Consider the following 20,702-nt stretch of genomic DNA (forward strand, 5'->3'; position numbering starts at 1 on the left):
CGGTGAGCGAGGCGCAAAATCTGTATATCCCCAGATTCAGAAAAGGGTGCAAAAAGAGCCCAACAAAAGACCCGGCGTGGATAATTAAAGAAGTGAAGAAAGCAATAGGTGATAAAAAGAATTCATACAAGAAATGGAAAAAGGGCAAAACCGAGGAGAACTGGAAAGAACACAGGAAGTATCAAAAACAATGTCACCGCGTGGTTAGAAGAGCAAAAAGAGAATATGAAGAGAGGCTAGCCAGGGAGGCATGTAATTTCAAACCGTTCTTCAGATATGTTAAGGGGAAGCAGCTGGCTAGGGAGGAGGTAGGACTGCTGGATGACGGAGATAGGAAGGGAGTGGTGAAGGAGGAGAAAGAAGTGGCAGAAAAGACTAAACACATTCTTTTCATCAGTATTTACAAAAGAGGACACATCCAACATACAACAAATCTTCAAAGGAGACAAAGCAGAAAAATTAACATCCATGGAAGTAAGCCTTGACGACATACACAGGCAGATAGAAAAATTGAAAACTGACAAAATACCGGGCCCGGACGGAATCCATCCTAGGGTACTGAAAGAACTAAAGGAGAAAATAGCGGAACTACTACAGCAAGTCTGTAATCTATCTCTGAAAACAGGCGTGATCCTGGAGGATTGGAAGATAGCCAATGTTACGCCCATCTTTAAAAAAGGATCGAGAGGTGACCTGGGGAACTATAGACTAGTAAGCCTGACCTCGGTTCTGGGGAAAATGGCAGAAACGCTGATAAAAGATTGCAACAAACCAACATGGCTTCTGCAAGGGAAGATTGTGCCTGACGAACTTATTGCACTTCTTCGAAGGAATTAACAAACGGATGGACAAAGGGGACCCTTTAGACATCGTATACTGATACTTCCAAAAAGCCTTTGACAAGGTACCCCATGAACGCCTACTTTGGAAACTGAAAAACCATGGGGTGGAGGGAGATGTACACAGATGGATCAGGAATTGGTTGGTGGGTAGGAAGCAGAGGGTAGGAGTAAAGGGCCACTACTCAGACTGGAGGAGGGTCACGAGTGGTGTTCCGCAGGGGTTGGTGCTTGGACCGCAGCTATTCAATGTATTTATAAATGATCTAGAAACAGGGACAAAGTACGAAGTAATAAAATTCACAGACGACACCAAACTATTTAATGGGGCTTGGACTAAAGAGGACTGCGAAGATTTACAAAGGAACCTGAACAAACTAGAGGAATGGGTGACGAGATGGCAGATGAAGTTCAACATAGAGTCTTGCACGTAGGAAACAGAAACCTGAGGTACAGCTACACGATGGGAGGGCTGTTATTGTGTGAGAGTACCCAAGAAAGGGACTTGGAGGTAATAGTGGACAAGACAATGAAACCGTCGGCACAGTGCGCAGCGGCCGCTAAGAAAGCGAATAGAATACTAGGTATAATCAAGAAGGGTATTACAACCAGAACGAAAGAAGTTATTCTGCCGTTGTATCGGGTGATGGTGCGCCCGCATCTGGAGTACTGCGTCCAATATTGGTCGCCATACCTAAAGAAGGATATGGCGATACTCAAGAGGGTTCAGAAAAGAGTGACACGTTTGATAAAAGGTATGGAAAACCTTTCATATGCTGGAAGATTGGAGAAACTGGGGCTCTTTTCCCTGGAGAAGCAGAGACTTAGAGGGGATATGATAGAGACTTACAAGATCACGAAGGGCATAGAGAAAGTGGAGAGGGACAGATTCTTCAAGCTTTCGAAAACTACAAGAACGAGAGGGCATTTGGAAAAATTAAAAGGGGACAGATTCAGAACCAATGCTAGGAAGTTCTTCACCCAATGGGTGGTGGACACCTGGAATGCGCTTCCAGAGGGCGTGATAGGACAGGGTACGGTATTGGAGTTCAAGAAGGGATTGGACAATTTTCTGAATGAAAAGGGGATAGAAGGGTATAGATAGAGGGTTACATACAGGTTCTTGACCTGATGGGCCGCCGCGTGAGCAGACTGCTGGGCATGATGGACCTCTGGTCTGACCCAGCAGAGGCACTGCTTATGTTTTTAAGTTGAAGTAAAGTGTGAGCTGAATTTTAACTCTAGACTTTCCTGATGCTCAGAAGTGACAATGGGCCAAATTGCTGCTAGACGTGTCCATTGCAGTTGCCAGGGGATCGTTTCTGTTGAGCCCTTTTTTGTGCCAAGGTAATCTCTGAATTTAGATCCTTGCCTCTTTAGTTTATGCATGTAAAAGACACAATGTTCATCTCAAATCTGCATTTTCCTGTTTTGTTCATGACAGCATATGATTGGCAAGCTCTGTAAATTTTGTGCACTGTCTACTTGGTAAACAAGTTCAAGTATGTTGATTATTCCAGAGGAAATAATGAGTTCCACTCTGTTCATCCATATGATAAAATAAATTTTCCAGAGGGAAAAGTCTGTGTACCTCTGTAAGGAAAAAAGTAAACACTGGTGCTCTGCTCCTGTTTTCTCCCCTCACAGTGTAGTCAGAGAGAGCAGTTTTAGGGGCATTGATCTCATTAGGGTAGTTGCCTTCATAGCTTCATGTAACATTAAAGAAGGTTCTGAAACATTTTTAACCATTTGCGTTTCATTTTGCAAGATTCAGTGGTCTTGGCAAGGTTTTCTTCCTTAACTTTGGTTTAGAAACTTCTACTTTGCTACAGATGAAGATTTCTGTACTCTTTATAAACGTAATTTTAAAATGATCAGACCAGGAGAGTGGTGTGATAAATACCTCCTTCCTTACAGATGGGTTGTGTACCCCAATTCCCGAGTTGGCTTGCTGAAGGCATCAGTCATTTTTCTCAGCTCCACCTCATTGTCTCCCTGGGCAAGGTCCTCTCTCTTCAGTCTTCTACAAGCAAGTTGAGAAGGTGTCTTTTCCTCTGCTCTGCACTAGATTTGTTATTTTCAGATATTAACCTGATCTTTTTTGAGGCTTTCTTGTGCTAAGATATTCCCAGTAGTCCTGGGACAGCTCTGCCTTGGGAGAAGGGTCAGACATTGGAGGTGTGAAGCCAGGAGGACCACAATTTTTAAAAAAAGCACTTTCCTGACCAGCCTGTTCCAATACTTGGAGCTCAGAAATAGGTTCTTGGGAACAGTGCTTGCCCTTGCGGAGTCAGGCGCTTGAGCGCAGGCTGATTAGATGCTGTGACTAGTTGGGAAGCTTAGCGGAGGTCGGGTGTTGTCCCCCCCTCCCCCCACTTCGAAGACTCATGTGGAGTGTGAGGGATCGAAGGTTTCAGGTTTTGGAACCTGAATAAAAGGCAGCCCAAAAAGACAAGCTGCTGGAGCCACCCTTCCTTGTCTGAAGCAGAAATTCCTTCTCCATTTCCAGCTGTAGTAAGAAGCTGATTCAGACATAGCACATGGCAGTTCTGTGAGTCCCGCTCATTACTGTCTAAGGGAAAATTGAGGTGGGTCAGAAATTGGCAAGACTAAGGTTTTCTGGGGTTATCCCAAGGGAGCCCACCTCTAAAATACTATTTTCAGCATTTTTGAACTTTTAGTTTTGCTCTCACAGGCCATTTTTAACGCAAAAACGCTGTCGCAGTGGTTGTTTTGGATTTCTTGATTTTATTTTAAAAGCCTCTGTCTGCCTCCAAAACACCTTGATTTTGGTATAACTCAATTGTAATGGACTCCCCAGGTGGATGGGTGCCTGAGGAGCATCCATGTACCACATGATGGGGGGAGGGAGCCGTGGGTTTTAGACTTTCTGGTCCCTCTGTGTCACAGAAAATTGGGTCTCAAAATGTTGTCCCTAAACCGTGACTATGTGTCGCTGGCAAAGTGCTGCTGTGTGGAAGCGCTTGACCCTGAAAGGAGGCTAATTTCAGACTAGCAGAGGTCCCCAGAGGATCCAGTTAGGTCTTTGACCCTGATTTTGTGATCCTGATGTATGCAGCCTACCAAAAATATTAATGAACACCTACAGGGTGTCAGCAAGAAAGTACACAGAGAGGGTTATCTCTTTAGGGTGAAGCCCATTCACAGTCTGTGGAGCTACAGGAACCAGAGATCCAGTCAGAAATTGACTAGGATGATTTGGGGTCAGACTCCATGCCATTGCTCTCCAAGAAAGCATCCTCTTTAGAGGATTCTGTTTCATAGTTTGGGGCAGAGAGCCAGGATTCAGTGGCAGCCCTAGACTGGGGAAAGGATCCGACCATGTGAAGACTGAAGTTATTAGTTTCTTTGCAAGAGTTGGATCTAGAGTCCCTGCAGGTCTCAGCCACTTAGCTTTCGTTATTATATGCAGTACTAAGTCACAGTCCACATGCTTCCCTTCTTACCCACTGATTACCAGAATGATAACGAAGCATTGGGACAAGCCAGAGGGTCCCTTAATAGGGATGAGAGCAATGACAAAATTGTATCCCATGGCTTCAGAATTTCAGCATTTGTTTACACCACCTTAGGTGGATTTGCTGGTAGCACAGGATATTAAACGGACTTCGCTGCCTAGTGAAGGAGGTGTGATCCTGAAGGATATGCAGGATCGCAGAGTGGATTTGGTCCTCAAGAGACAATTTGAGGCACTGGATTTAGGCCTTAAAGCAGCTGCTGCAGCATCCTTTGTGGTGCGAGCCTGCCACAAAATGCTACGCCAGAATCTGGGAGCGGAGGAGGAGTTTTGCCCCCCTATTGTCCTGGCAGGGGTAGATTTTGTGACTGACTGTATGATATGCTCAGAGTTATGAGTAAAGTCTCAGCTTATACAATCTCTGCCCACAGAATGCTCTGGATAAGGCAGTGTGTGGGAGATTCGGCATCTAAAACTACTTTGAGCAGACTCCTCTTTAAGGGGCAAAATGCTCTTTGCAGAGGACTGGACAACCTGATGACAAGTGTAATGGACCGTCATCCTAAATCCTTGCCAGATAGTAAACCATGTGTATCGGGCAGTTCCATTTGTGGTTCCTTTTCTTGGCTACAGAAAACCGCGTTATGGGTCTACGGGATCCTCGTCTCACAAGGGTCCTGTCAAGGTAGCACAAGTAGCATAGCTGTTAAAACTGGTTACAGTCGGGCTTTTATCCCTCTGGCACGGGTCTGGGCGTTCCTTACTCTGTGCTCCCAAATAATGCCATCCAGGGAGGCAGAGTTAGCTCTGTCCAGGGCCCAGTCATGCAGCTGAAACCAGGAAAGAGGCCCAAGGTAGCTGTTCTGGGGCACTTACAAAAGGCAGAACAAGTAGCATATATGTTAAAACTGGTCACAGTCAGGGTTATTTAAATCTTACAGTATTTTCTCATATGTCGTCGTTGCAACTCCATACCTTTTTCGTCACCTTCCTTCAAACCACTTCAAGTCTTTGTCCTTACATGCATACAAATACTTTTCTCAGCGGGCAGAGGGAAAACACATCAGGATGATGCTCATGGAACAACTTTTTATGGGCTTTGAATAACAAAATCTTAACTAATTGGAGGTAGAGAACACCAGTTGAATGAAGTCGTGGAAAATGAAAGACTCCTTGACAGAAGTGACCAAAGAAATAATTAGAATACATCACTATAATTAGAGGTGATGGATGGTAGAGAATCTGAGGTCCAAATTATAGAGGTGTATTCTGCCCTGTCACATCACCCTACTGAAGGGGTATGCTAATAATAGTGTTAGCAATTCATGCAGAAAGACACATGCCTTTAAGAAGGGAGCTGGCAGTGGAGCATATCTAGATGTGCTCAGTGAGAGAAAGCCAGCTTCGTAGTCTTTGGAGTAAAAGCATAAAATTCTGAAACTCGTAAGTACTTTGAGAGGGTCCCCAAGGGCTGATCAATGGTGAGAATTTGAAACATTCACTACAGAAGAGGTAAATGCATGATCTTTACCGGAAAGGATCTGTACATGTCTGTAGAATTTTTAAATCGCCAAGATCAAAGCTTTCAGGCCTCTTGTAGGTGATGTAAAAAGTGTGTACAAAATCATACTTGGGAGGCAGCCATGTTCACTGAGCTGACATATTCTTCAGTAGCCTGACAAAGTTTTGCTGTTGGCCAAATATTTCCAGATATACCAGCAAAGGGATTTGAGCAAGTAGAGTCCTGGAAAATTGTTTAGTTGGCAAAACTAATTCTGATTTGTAAAAGTAATTTTTTCCTCCCTTGTATAGTCTAAAGGAATTTGAGGAGTGGTTTTGAGTTACGGACTGCTGGTTATTGAAAGAGAACAGGTTGGTTAGTATAGACTGGATAAACAGGTCTTTGTGTGTGCAGAGATTGTGCTTGAAACACACTTGCTGCAGAGGGTCAAAGTCTTGCAGTTTGCTACCTGTAGAGCTTACCCTGCTCCTTGATGCATTTAAAGAGACAGTAACCTACAGGAAGCATGCATGCTAAGCAGTAGCGAGTAACTTGGTGTGCGAGTGTTTTGCAAGACTAGCAAAACATTTTATTAAATTTTAACTCGATAAACGAGCATTGTCTTACAGTATGAGCACGTATATGCGTGCCATGTCATCAGAACCCACAGTTCAAGCACGCACATCTTGCACTGAGCGTGGCTGAATGTAGTAAAAGCATCACGCCCAATTCACCCGCATTTCAAGCACGCACTACATATGCGCATCTTACGCCGAGCGCGGCTGAACGCAATAAAAGGTTCATGTCCAATTTACTCGTAGCTGAATCGCTCACAGCATACAGTATTTTGTATTAAAGTTTTGGGGTTATGAAACGACATCTGAGTTTATTTCCTATGGGGAAATTTGCTTTGATATACGAGTGCTTTGGATTACAAGCATGCTTCTGGAACGAATTATGCTCTCAAACTAAGGTTTTACTGTTCTTTATTTCTGTTTAGTTTTATTTATTGCATATGTAAGTAAAATGGAGACTGAAAAAAAATGCTTGAGTACCTGAATAAATTTAAACCATTCTGACAGAAAACTGAATGAATTAAAAAAAAAAAAAAATTAAACTGATAACTTATCCATTTACATTTATGCATATTTTCAGTGAGTGTGCCTCTATTTGGTTTGCTGAAACTACACACATACCTTTTAATTGTGCAACTAACCATTTAAAGTTATACTTGCTATTTGGTTTGACTTGGAGAAATAAGTTAATCCAGTGCATGAATGTCACTGGATAACTTTTAGCCCTGTTCCTAAACTACCCCAATTTAATATGGGTAACTTGAACCATTTAAGGATATTGGTAACTAAAATTATTGAAATGGATAAAATGATTTTTAAAAATTGCTTCTGTGTTTTGCACCACACTGACCATATAAGTGTTTTCCAGTATTGACTTTTGTATGGTTTAAAAAAAAAATGTATTTCATAACTATATTATGTAGTTTGGCCATGTGCTGCTTTTTGTTCATGTCTCAGATGACTTGAGATGTTGAAGCAGCATTTACAAAATAGATGAATTTGAGTTCAAAGGAAATTCAGGGTAATTCTGTTTGGTGTAGGACGGTGTCATAGATTGTCATGTAGGCACCCAGGGCTGGATTCTACAACAGCTGCCAAAAGTTTGGCGGTGGTAACTGTCCTACTGCCACCTAACTTAATTGGGTTTAAATGGCACGATATTTGGTTGCGCCATTAAAACCCAATTAACATAAGAACATAAGAATTGCCGCTGCTGGGTCAAACCAGTGGTCCATTGTGCCCAGCAGTGCGCTCACACAGCAGCCCCTAGGTCAAAGACCAGTGCTCTAAATAAGCCCAGACTCACCTGCGTACTTTCCAGTTGAGCAGGAACTTGTCCAACTTTGTCTTGAATCCCTGGAGGGTGTTTTCCCCTATAACAGACTCCATAAGAGCGTTCCAGTTTTCTACCACTCTCTGGGTGAAGAAAAACTTCTTTACGTTTGTACGGAATCTATCCCCTTTTCACTTTAGAGAGTGCCCTCTCATTCTCTCTACCTTGGAGAGGGTGAACAACCTGTCTTTATCTGCTAAGTCTATTCCCTTCAGTATCTTGAATGTTTCGATCATGTCCCCGCTCAGTCTCCTCTTTTCAAGAGAGAAGAGGCCCAGTTTCTCTAATCTCTCACTGTACGGCAACTCCTCCAGCCCCTTAACCATTTTGGTTGCTTTTCTCTGGACCCTTTCGAGTAGTACCGTGTCCTCCTTCATGTACAGCAACCAGTGCTGGACGCAGTACTCCAGGTGAGGGTGCACCATGGCCTGGAACAGTGGCATGATAACCTCATTAAAAAAATAGCCACTGCTACACAGCCTCCGGGTCCAGCGCCTAGGTCTCGGTGGCTAGCAGTGCGTAGTGACGCTGAAGCCTGGAAGTGGATGTAGTTAGGGGTGGAGCCAGACTTCAGCATCACTATGTGCCACTGGACACGATCAAGATGGACCCTGGGTGCTGGAAATGTAGGGAGCCACGATTCCGGAAGCAGCATCTGTCGGTGATTGACATGCAGCAGGCGCCTCTTACAGAATCTGGGCCCCAGTAGGGTTTCCTTTAGTTTGGTACCATCAGAAAACCGACGTAAACAAGAGGTAGCCCATATGAATTGCATATTACTGATTCAGATGCTTTGAGTGTCCCAGAAAATGCCAAGAAATGACCTGCTTCTGCCCTCCCTCTACTCTGCTCTACTTGTCCTCTCTGCTTGTTTTCCCCTCTGCACCTTCTCTTAATGCCAGCTCTGCACAAAAATCCTCTTTTCAGAGTGTTGCCTTATCCTCCTGGTTCCAGGCCTGGTTCCTCCTCAGCCCTGAGCTGCCTCTTATTCCTTTATCTCTTTTGTTCTTTTCTCCTAGAAACATAGAAACATAGAATATGACGGCAGAAAAGGGCTGTAGCCCATCAAGTCTGCCCACCTTAATGACCCACCCCCAGACTTCACCCGGCTAGAGATCCCACATACATATCCCATTTCTTTTTGAAATCGAGCACGTTGCTGGCGTTAATCACCTGCAATGGAAGTTCATTCCAATGATCGACCACCCTTTCGGTGAAGAAATACTTCCTGGCGTCGCCATGAAATTGCCCACCTTTGATTTTCAGCGGATGACCTCTTGTGGTTGAAGGTCCTTTAAGAAAGAATATATCGTCTTCCACCTCGATGCGGCCCGTGATATATTTAAAAGTCTCAATCATGTCCCCCCTCTCTCTACGTTCCTCGAGCGAGTATAGTTGTAGTCTATTCAGTCTTTCCTCATATGGGAGGTTCTTGAGTCCCGAGACCATCCTGGTAGTCATTCGCTGAACCGACTCGATTCTCCGCACATCTTTTTGATAATGTGGTCTCCAGAATTGAACACAATATTCAAGATGAGGTCTCACCATGGTTCTGTACAGGGGCATTATAACTTCGGGCCTCCGGCTGACGAAACCTCTTCGGATGCATCCCACCATTTGTCTAGCCTTGGATGCAGCTTTCTCCACCTGCTTGGCAGTTTTCATGTCTTCACTAATGATTACTCCCAAATCACGTTCTGCCCCAGTCCTAGCTAAGGTCTCACCATTCAGAGTGTAAGTTCTGCATGGGTTTTTGCTGCCTAGGTGCATTGTGACCTCACTTTTGTGCTCTCATTCTTTTCTCATGTGTCCCTTCAACCTGCCATAGCGCAGGGGTATCAAAGTCCCTCCTCAAGGGCCGCAGTCCATTCGGGTTTTCAGGATTTCCTCAATGAATATGCATTGAAAGCAGTGCATGCAAATATATCTCATGCATATTCATTGGAGAAATCCAGAAAACCCGACTGGATTGCGGCCCTCGAGAAGGGACTTTGACACCCCTGTCATAGCGCTAGTGCAGTACCAGGAAGTCACTCCCCTGCTTTTAATGCTTGGTTACTCTGCTGAGCTGTTTATTTAATTCCTTGGTGAGCCCTTGGCTGTCTTAGCCTGCTGGTGGTTTTCAGAGACTATGTCACAATTACTGAGAACATACAATACAATATAGTTCTTATAGACTGCAGTCACCCAGTATAACTGATTCTTTATGGTTTACAAAAAAAGAAGCCTGAAACAGTACTAGGAAATAGAAATCAGCAAAATGAACTAGACTTTAAAAATCTCTAAAACAGATACATTCTTAGTTTCTTCTGAAACTTTATGTAATTAGTCTCACACCTAGGCTAATGGAAAGGAGTTCCACCAAAAAGGCAGCAGGGTAAGGCATTGAAGAGAATAATACTCCTTTACTTTTAATTCCTTCACCAAAGTATATGATGTGACTTAAAAGTGTAGGGAAATGAAAAGGAAAAACTCTTGTATTTCCTCATCAGGAATCTTGATGAATTTAATTTATTTTTTCTACCCTCCCTCTTTTCCCAGTGAAGTACTTCTGGTTAAGATGGCTTTATAGCTTTTCAGGCAGATCAGGGAGATGGATTTTTTTTTTTTAAATTAAGAAAACAGATTACCGGTAAATATGATCGTACAGATCTATCTATACTGAATTGTCAGCGTTTCTCTTATTTTACTGCAGATCCCAATTACCTCATGGCTAATGAGAGAATGAACTTAATGAACATGGCCAAACTGAGCATAAAGGGCTTGATCGAGTCTGCGCTGAACCTGGGTCGAACGCTGGACTCAGATTATGCACCTCTCCAGCAATTCTTTGTGGTGATGGAGCACTGCCTTAAACATGGTTTAAAAGGTGAGAATGTCTTGGAAATAAGAAAGTGGTTTGCAATAAAGGGACAAAGACACAAGTTTCCATCTATGCTAGTTGCACGTTGCAATGTACACGACGTAACTGTCAGCTGGTCTGCTGTGGGTGTCGCACTGTGTTGTTTACGTGCTGCTTTTTCAGCTGAAAATGTAAAACTTGGGGTTAGCTGCAAGATTTGTTTGTTTGATGACAGTAGAATTGCTTCTTCAGTTGCTGATGTTTTAGGTTTTTAATAATTTTCTCCTATGCAGCACTTATCTGTGGAAAGCATTGCAAAGTAAGACTATCCAGTTTGATCCAGGCGATTTAAATATTCTTATGTGAGTCTGTTTATGGAACTTGCTATCTCAGAAGAGTTTAGTGTTTCTCCTCGAACTTGAATCTCTTCATAAAAGTGGTTTATAAATAAACAAACAAACTTGGCAAGTAAAGACCAGCATGGTCCATCTAGTCTGGCCTGTAAGGTAGCTAGAGTTGTACTAGCCTCTCTGTGTGGGTTACACCCCTCTATGCCTTTGTTTAGGGTTGTACCAGCTGCTGTGTGTGGTTACGCCTCTCTGGCCAGGATTCTCAAAAAACTGTGTTCCAAAAATGACTGTCTGCTAACTCAGCCGTTTTGATAGCGAATTGAAAAAAGTGACACATTTTCAAAAAATCGTGCATGTAGATGAGGTTGGTGGACAGCAGCAAAGATTTGCTAAATTTGCATGTGCCCATCACTGGTGATAGAAACCCCCCCAACCCCCCCAAACTCCTCCCCCACAAAAACCCCCCACAACAGCAGCGAGAGAGATGCCTACTCTTCTTGCTGCCAAGACATGCCTACCGCTGCTGAGCCATGCACATCACCCCCCACCCCGCAGCAGGAGAGATGCCCACTCTCCTTGCTGCCAAGACGCGCCTACCGCTGCTGAGCCACATGCACCCCCCCCCCAGCAGCGAGAGAGATGCCCACTCTCCCCGCTGCCAAGACACGCCTGCCACCACTCAGCCTCGCACACTCCCCGCAATGGAAGAGATGCCCACCCTCTCCGCTGCCAAGACATGCCTGCAGCTGCTCAGCCGCATGCACCTCCTACAGCGGGAGAGATACCCACTCTCCACGCTGCCAAGTGACCTCCCCCCTGCCTCCGACGCCCCTCTCCCCCTTTCCTCCACATAGATGCATGGAGAGCAGACTCCCTCTCAGCTAGCCTGCCTGCATTGTCTAAAATGGACCTTCCCTCCCCGTTGCATCTTGGGATGCATCGGGAAGGGGCCTGAGAACAACTTGGACCAATCAAAGTCTCAGGAGGAGGGCAGTGCTTTGGGGGAGATGGAGGTGGCAGGAGGAATTTGGCAGTCTTCCTGCTAAAGGATACTTCGAGGAATGCTTCATGGGGTGCTGGCAGGAGGAATTGGGAACTCCTGACAAGGGATGCATCGGGGATAGCGGCAAGAGGAATTGGACACTCCTCCTGCCACAGACAGTTGGCGAGGGGGGAGAGGTTCGGGGTTCCTGCCGCTCAGCTGATCGCAGCATGGAGATTCCCTTGCTGTGATCAGCTCAGCGGCAATGCGATTCTCTAAACGGCGCATGTAACATGTACGCCAATTAGAAAATCAGAGTGGTTAAGCGGGGTTAGGTATCTGTTAATAAAGACACGATTCTGTATAGGACGCCCATGTGCAATTCTCAAAAGCGGCTTAGGTGGCTGCTGAGACCAGGTGTCCTATACAGAATTGGGCCCTTACTGCCTACAAATAGGTGTCAGCAATTGCTCAAGCGTTAATTTGTTTTAATGGACTCACTAATGGCAATATTAGTGCTTTGTAATTAATAAAAGACAAAAAATGGAAAACTGGCCATTTTACTGCTGCGGTAGAAAGTGGCCTTAGTACGCGAGACAAAGGTGCTCTAAGGCAGTGGTCTCAAACTCAAACCCTTTGTGGGGCCACATTTTGGATTTGTAGGTACTTGGAGGGCAGCAGTAAAGAGTTTTACCTCATGCAAAATTGTCATTTCTTTAATAAGACATTAACTATTTTTTTCTGCGGCCCTTCAAGTACTCTATTTTTTCTGCATCCCTCACATTTAAAGTTTAATATCTTTTCTTTCTCAAAACTGGCACATTTCAATCACTATATTGAAAATAAAATCATTTTCCCTACCTTTGTTGTCTGGTGACTTTATTTTTCTGTGCTTTTAACTATGTTTCCAGGGCCTTCTTGTCCTTTGACTGTTTTTCTCTCCGTCTTCACTTTCTGCCTTGCATCCATCTTTGGCATTAACTTAATGTTCAATTTTTCTGCTTTCTTTTCAAAATCTACGTTTCCATGTCTTACCTTTCCTTCCTATCTCTCTCTTCTTCTGTCCTGTTTCCATGGTCTGGCATCTCTTTCCTTCCTTTCTCTCCCTCCCTCCTTCTTTCTTTCCCCTGGTCTGGCATCTGTCTCCTTCCCTTCCCCCATGCCCTGGCATCTCTCCCTCCCCCTCCATGGTCTGATATATCCTTTCCTTCCCTCCCTCCCATGAACTTGGCTTCTTCTCTTGTTCCTCTCCTCTCCCTTCTCCTTCCTTCCCTCTCTTTCCCCAATTGGGTGCAGCAGCAACAGAAGCAGCATTTCCCTTCCCCCTTTCCTGTGCAGGAGAGGCATTTCTCTTCCCCTTTCCCTGTACAGCAGCAGCAGCATTTCCCTAGGGTCCCCCTTTCCTATGTTCTCTTCCTTGTGGAGCAGCAGCGTGTCTGGCCGGCTCGTTCCGTTCAAAGCCGCGGGTGGCGGCTCCTTGCGAGATCCGCGCCTGCGTCTGAAGCCTCTCTGATGTTGTGACATCATAGAGGCTTCCGATGCAGGAGTGGATAGCCCGAGGAGCCGCCAACCCGCGGCTTTGAACGGAACGAGCCGGCCAGACACGTTGCTGCTCCAAAAGGAAGGGAAAGGGGAAGAGAAATGCTGTTGATCGCGTCTAGAATGCGGGCCGCAAAAAAACCTGGAGAGCCACATGTGGCCCGCGGGCCACGTGTTTGAGACCGCTGCTCTAAGGCCACTTTTATAAAAGGACCGTATATACCTTTATAAAAGGACCCTAAAATTAGCTGGCAAACTACACTGCCTTTTTTAACCACTAGAACTTGTCTGTATCTTGCCTTTTTAACATTTATTGTATTTTTGTATTTTATTAAAATCAATAAAAATCTTGGAACTGAAAAAAACCCCCAGTAAAATAATTCAGAATGCTATACATGCACTCACCATTTAGCTATAAGATTCTGACAAAAGGTAACTAATTTGGCCATTACAATGGTTGTATTACAGAGAAAAGCAGATTGCATTTTGTGGCTGGAATTTCTGCATTCTGCTTTCAGTGGTGATAGCAATTTTAAAATATATTTTTATTGTAGGTAAAAAGACTTTCCTAGGACAAAATAAATCTTTCTGGGGACCTTTGGAACTGGTGGAGAAACTGGTACCTGAAGCTTCAGAGATCACAGCAAGTGTTAAAGATTTGCCTGGGCTGAAGTAAGTGAAATTTGGATGGCTTAGTCTGCAGGTGGCTGAGAGCTGGTTTTATTTCTTTGTTTACTGAACCAAAAAGAACCGAGAAATTGTAACGGATCATTCAGACATCTGCTGTATACAGCTCACGCAGAATTATTGAGGTTTTCCTAATAATGAAATGGAGTTGGTTGTGGTGTGTCTAGCTTATCTTTTTGGGTTTTTTAAAAATCTTTACACAGCATAATCATCTGCCAGCTATCCAAACCATATCTGACAGTGTGAAATAAATTAACAAACATTTAAAAATGATTTATTAGGTGTTCATATTAAAGTGAGTCCTGTATTATTTGGTGGGGGAAGAGATATAATTAGCATAGAAAGGAAAAGAGGAAACCCAAAATTATGTTGAAGTGTTAATGTTGTTCTACACAACTGAATTCATATCACTATGAATGCCAAAAGAGCAAATAATGATATTCAAATGTAGCCTCCCCCTTTGAAAAACTAGTTTCAGAGGAAGAAGATGGTCTTGTAGGACTATGTGTTAAGGCAGTGGTCTCAAACTTGTGGCCCGGGGGGTCACATGCGGCCTGCCAGGTACTATTTTGAGGCCCTCGGTATATTTATCATAATTCACAAAAGTAAAATAAGTTTCTTGATCATTTGTCTCTTTAGCTATAAATTACAATATTATTATTAATACTTAGCCAAAAGAAAAGATTTATAAACTATAAAGAGTTTTACCTCATGCAAAATTATCATTTCTTTAATAAGACATTAACTATTTTTTTCTGAGGCCCTCCAAGTACCTACAAATCCAAAATGTGGCCCTGCAAAGGGTTTGAGTTTGAGACCACTGTGTTAAGGTATTGTCAATAAAAGTAAACAGCTTGTTTAGTTGCCAAAACACATAATTAGACTCTGAACCTAATTTTATATTTTACTGGATATATAGGGCTCCTTTTACAAAGGTGCGCTAGGGCCTTAACGCGTGGAATCGCATGCGCTAGCCGCTACCGCCTCCTTTTGAGCAGGCGGTAAGATTTTCGGCTAGCATGCGCTAATCCGGTGCGTGCGCTAAAACCGCTAGCACACCTTCGTAAAAGGAGCCCTTAGAGAGAATTGAGCACAATCATCTAAATCTGTCATAGAGCTTTTATCTCATATCTACCAGGATTAAACTTTTGTAAAGAAGTGTGATGCGTCCTCTGCTACGGAGTCCTTTCAACTTTAGATGGCTGCTCAATACACTACAGCTGACCAGCAGTTGTTATACCTGGAATCTGGCACTCATACAAAATATATCATCAACAAGTCACCTATTGTTTCCCAAACACTATATCCAGGCCCCCTTCTTGACTTAAATTTCTTAATGCCTTTCTCTAAGGTGACAACCTAAAGAGAGGGTTTCACTATAACCCTCCCCACGAAATCTTCTATGCCGTAACTGCTCAATAACCAGAACCTTCAGGCCCTCAGAGGTGCCACCAGATGCTCAATAATATCTCATAGCAACTAGCTTTACGCCCCTATCGTCATCGGGTCATTAATTTTTAGAGATATTTTTTTGTGCAATGCTATAGTTTGCTTGTGTGTTCATTCAATAAATAGTTAGTAAAATTTGTTACTCTTATCTTGGGTGGTTCAGCCAAGAGGGACAGAGTACTGCCAACATGTTTCACCCTATCCGGGTTTCTTCAGGGCATAATCCCTCAAAACTGTGTAACTCTATACGACGTGGCCACCCGAATGATTGATCCAAGATTGTGGGGAGGGTTATAGTGAAACCCTCTCTTTAGGTTGTTATAGCACATATTCTTCTATAATTATTCTTTAGTTACAAGCCTATATACTAATTTCTCTAAGGTGAGCCATTGCAGGGAGGTAGAATTGTCCCAGAACTCCTTGGGTCACTAGGGTTTTACTCAGTTCACATCAGTGTCCAAAAATAAAAATCTCTGGCAATAATTCTCAGGGATAGCTGGAGTTGGTTCATCATTCCAGAGATATATCTTCCTACTGCAGGGGTGTCAAAGTCCCTCCTCGAGGGCCGCATTCCAATCGGGTTTTTAGGATTTCCCCAATGAATATGCATGAGATCTATTAGCATACAATGAAAGCAGTGCATGCAAATAGATCTCATGCATATTCATTGGGGAAATCCTGAAAACCCGACTGGATTGCGGCCCTCGAGGAGGGACTTTGACACCCCTGTCCTACTGGCATGTAAAATCATCAGTAACAAAAAAGAACAGGTCCAATTCAGATCAAATAATTCCCAGTTAGTCTCAATGCCACAGTCCAGCAAAAGATAAATATCAAGACATTTCTCTCTCTTCTGGCCAGGAGCTCCACACTCTTCAGTTTCTCAGCAGAGACTGAGGTTTGCTCCTGTCTCCTCCCTTCTATTGGGCTGTTAATGATGCCTCCTCTTCTTCCTGGCCAGGGCTTCGTTCCCTTCCCTCTCTCCCTGCTCAGGCTGTAATTGTTATGTTTAGTTCTGTGGTTCCTACCTCCCTCCTAATCTTTCCTCTGTCCTTCTGGGGATTAATTCTGTGGTTAGCATTTCCTCTCTTCTGGTTTTCTCAGATTTTTATGATTAGATATACACTTAATCACAGGACATCATCAAAATCCATTTTTGATCTGGCTCAAGGATGCAACAGATGACTTTCCAGCTGGTATCTATGCAGATATTTCTAATTCTTGGGTCAGATGCAAATTAACCGAAGTTATATCATCCAAATTTTTATTGTAACCATGGAGTCTAGTTTACTCATGTGTCTTCACATAAGGTGACAGTTCTTCATTGGCTGTTAGACTCTGAGTGCAATTGCTTCCTGTTTTTTTGCTTTCACAATACCAGAAGTAGTTGCTTTGTGCTTTCAACTCCTGCATGATGCCAGCAGCTGGAGCAAAAAAACAAGCTGCCTGCTCTGCAGTGGATTTAGATGTGCCGAGCAGATAGAAGAGGGTGGGCTGATGCTGGGGGGAGTCAGGGCTAACAAGGGGGCAAGTAAGAAATGGGAGCTGATGCTGGGGGGGGGGGGTCAGGGCTAACAAAGGGGCAGGTAGGAAATGGGAGCTACAGCTGGAAGAAGGGGGCTAGGGTCTGATGTAAGGCTGGGGATGCAAAAGGGGGCTAAAGCTGTAAGATGGGGGGGGTGTTAATAGAAGGGGCTGATTCTGGGAACTAGTGGCAGAAGGGGGCCCAGACCTAACATAGACACTGGGGATAGGCGAAAGGATAGAGGTAAGGGATTGGAGGTAGGAGAATGGATTTCATACTGGGCCTTGGAGAAGGGAGCTGAGGCTGATAACTTATACTCTGTATTAGTTCTGTCTGATTTGCTTTAGACAAATCAATTCAAATTGATTTTGTTTTCAAAAAAATCAGGCTTGCCCTCTTCCCTTCTGCTTTCCCTCAAGCCACCATCACTGCTGCTGCTGCTGCTTCTCTAGAGCAGCAACGATGATGGTGGCAAAATAAACTATTTACTGTGAGTCCTGGAGCCAGCATTTGTGCATGCTGTCAGTCCCCTTCCCTTGTACATCACTTCCTGTTCTAGGGCAAAACCAGCAACCTGCACTCCAAGCCCCACAGTGTGCACAAGAAGTCCCTACGCTGACCACACATTCAAGATAAGTTCATTTAATAATAATAATAAATACTTTGCATATTTTATATTTTGCTATATCTAAAAATGACAAAAAGATAAAAATTAAATGATTGATAAATACTGATCCAGGGAAGATTCTGCACATCAAGCTTAACATGGTGATAAAGTTTGAACGTGGAGTGGTGCATAAGAGGATCATTATAGTATTCTGGTTATGTGGATTCGTAAGTTTGAATCTATCATTGTCATAGGGCAGAAGATAAACATCTTCCATCTTCCCCTGGAGTTATTTCTGGATACTCCAGCAAGAAAGCCGGAGAAGGCACTAAAGGTCTGGGCAACACTGCAGTGTCTTTTGGACATTCAAGCCGTAGAGCCTGTTCCTAAAAGTGAATTGGGCTCCGGCATATTCCTTATACTCATTGTGCCAAAGAAAGGCTCAGAGGACTGGAACGACTCATCCTGGATCAGAGGACTGGAGACGACTCATCCTGGATCTCAAGTTGGTCAATGCCTTTCTGCAGATTCCGCTCTTTCAAATGGAGGCAGTGCGTTATGACTATGAAGAGAAATTTGGTAAAGAGAGCTAAAAAAGAATATTTGAAGAGAAACTTGCCAAAGAGGCAAAAACTCAATAACAACTTTTTCAGGTACATCAGAAGCAGAAAGCTCACAAGGGAAAGCGCAGGACCATAGGATCTTCAAGGAGCAAAAGGGGGCAGTCAGGAAGGATAAAGTCATAGCGGAGAGACTGAATGAATTCTTTGCATTAGTCTTTACGAAAGAAGTTTTAAGAGACCTACTTGAACCAGAAATGGTTTACAAGAGTGATGATGCAAAATAACTGAAATAAATTTTTGTGAACCTGGTAAATATACTGAGCTAAATCGACAAGTTAAAGAGTGATAAATCACCTGGACTGGATGGATACATCTCAGGGTACTGAAAGAACTCAAATATGAAATTGCTGATCTGCTATTAGTGATCTGTAATCTATCACTAATATTGTCCTTAATACCTGAAGGTAGTACCAATGCTACACTGATTTTTAAAAAGGGTTCCAGGAGGAAATTACAGACCAGTAAGCCTGACTTCAGCATCAGGAAAAATGATGGAAACTATTATAAAAAAATAAAATTATGGAGAATGTAGACAAACATGATTTGATGGGACAGAGTTAGCATGTGTTACAAGGGATGTCTTTGAAGGAGTGAATAAACACATGGATAAAGGAGATCTGGTTGACAGAGTGTATCTAGTAGTGCTGCCCGTTTTCCGATTCGAATCGATTCACCGATTCACTTTGGGTGAATCGATTCGAATCGATGGTGTATTTTAAAAAAAAATCGGCCTCTCCAATTCGGGGCCCAACCTCCCTGTGTCCGGCTGTCATCGCGCTCACGAATCCTGCCACTCAAAACATTTTTTTTTAAAAACCCTCTCACCGGCTTGTGGATTCGGCCTGACTCGGCACAGCCTGAAGTTGTGTTTGACTCCGGTAAAGAAAGTACAAAAGAAAAAAAACCAGGCGCTTTTTCAAACCCTCACTGTAATACTAGCCTGTATTAGCAGCTGCACCGCTCTCTCCTTCCATAGCTTTAGCGAGCCAATTCCCTTCTGCAGCCTCGGAGCCTTTGCTAGGCCGTCCCGCCTCCAAGGAAGAAGGAAGTTGCATCATCAGAGGCGAGACGGCCTAGCAGAGGCTCTGAGGCTGCAGAAGGGAATTGGCTCGCTAAAGCTACGGAAGGAGAGAGCGGTGCAGCTACTAATACAGGTTAGTGTTACAGGGAGGGTTTGAAAAAGCGCCTGTTTTTTTTTCTTTTGTACTTTCTTTACCGGAGTCAAACACAACTTCAGGTTGTGCCGAGTCAGGCTGGGGAATCCAGAAGCCGGTGAGAGCCTATTAATCGGGAGGGGGGGGCGTGGTGCCGATGGACCTGGGAGACAAGAGGGAGGGGGTCTGATAGGAGGCGAGGAGAGGAGGGAGTGATGCTGCTAGACCTGGGAGGTGAGTGCTGCTTCTAGTCAGAGGGGAGGGAAAGGGAATGGAAGGGAAGGGAGAGGAGCCCTGCTAGTCGGAGAGGAGAAGTGTTGCTTGCCCTGGGGGTGGAAAAGAGAGGTGCTGCAGCTAGTTAGTGGGGGAAACGGAAGTAGAGGGGAGGGAGAGAGGTACTGTTGGAGCTGAGTGGAGGAGGGAGATGAGAGGGAGAGGTGCTGCTGGATTGGGAACAGAGAAGAGTGCTGCTGGACTTAAAATGTAAGAGGGAAAGCTGCAGCAGGACTGAGGGGAGAGCAGTGGAGGAGGAGAGTGGATGGGGGAAGGGGGGAGAGCAGTGGAGGAGGAGGGAGAAAGCAGTGGAGGAGGAGAGTGAGAGGGGAAGGGGGAAGAGAAATGCTGTTGCTGCATCCAATTGGGGAGAGAGGGAAGGAGGGATAAGGAAGCCCAGGAAGGGAGAGGAGAGGAAAGAGATGCCAAGACTATGAGAGGGAGGGAAAGGAAAGACAATACTAGACCATGGAGGGAGAGATGTCAGGGCATGGGGGGGGGGAGACAGATGCCAGACCAGTGGAAAGGAATGGGAAAGGAAGGGGAGGACACAGATGGAAGATGGATGGTTAGCACGAAGAAAGAAGCAAGTTATCAGAAGACAACCAGACAGCAAAAGGTAGAAAAATCATTTTTTGTTTTGTGATTACAATATGTCATATTTGAAAAGTGTATCCTGCCAGAGCTGGTGTTAGACCTCAAACATGACCTAGGATTTAACAGAGAGAGGAAAAGTCCTTTTTGTTTCTTCATTTTGTTTACACCACAGCGCCAGTGTGGGTAGGAGAGGGCAAAGGGGGTGTAGAAGCTATAAAATAAACCCACCAAGATGTTTGAAAACAACACCCAATTGGGCAGGAAAATCAAATCGAAAAACCAATTCAATAGGCTGAATCGAATCGAAATTTTTTTTCCTAAATCGGGCAGCACTAGTATCTAGTTCTC

General features: G+C 44.1%; 1 protein-coding gene across 7 annotated transcripts in view; it reads left to right on the forward strand.

Moving 5' to 3' along the window:
- The window catches only part of RUFY3 (RUN and FYVE domain containing 3), a 222,601-nt gene that overhangs the window by 104,439 nt on the left and 97,460 nt on the right, over positions 1-20,702 (forward strand). For all 7 annotated transcript variants that reach the window (XM_033960982.1, XM_033960998.1, XM_033961008.1 and 4 more), the window contains 2 exons: positions 10,422-10,595; positions 13,994-14,111. In XM_033960982.1, coding sequence (XP_033816873.1) covers positions 10,422-10,595; positions 13,994-14,111 — 292 coding nt within the window. The remainder of the gene's footprint in view (positions 1-10,421; positions 10,596-13,993; positions 14,112-20,702) is intronic.

This window comes from Geotrypetes seraphini, chromosome 1 (assembly GCF_902459505.1).
Source record: "Geotrypetes seraphini chromosome 1, aGeoSer1.1, whole genome shotgun sequence".
NCBI lineage: Eukaryota > Metazoa > Chordata > Amphibia > Gymnophiona > Dermophiidae > Geotrypetes > Geotrypetes seraphini.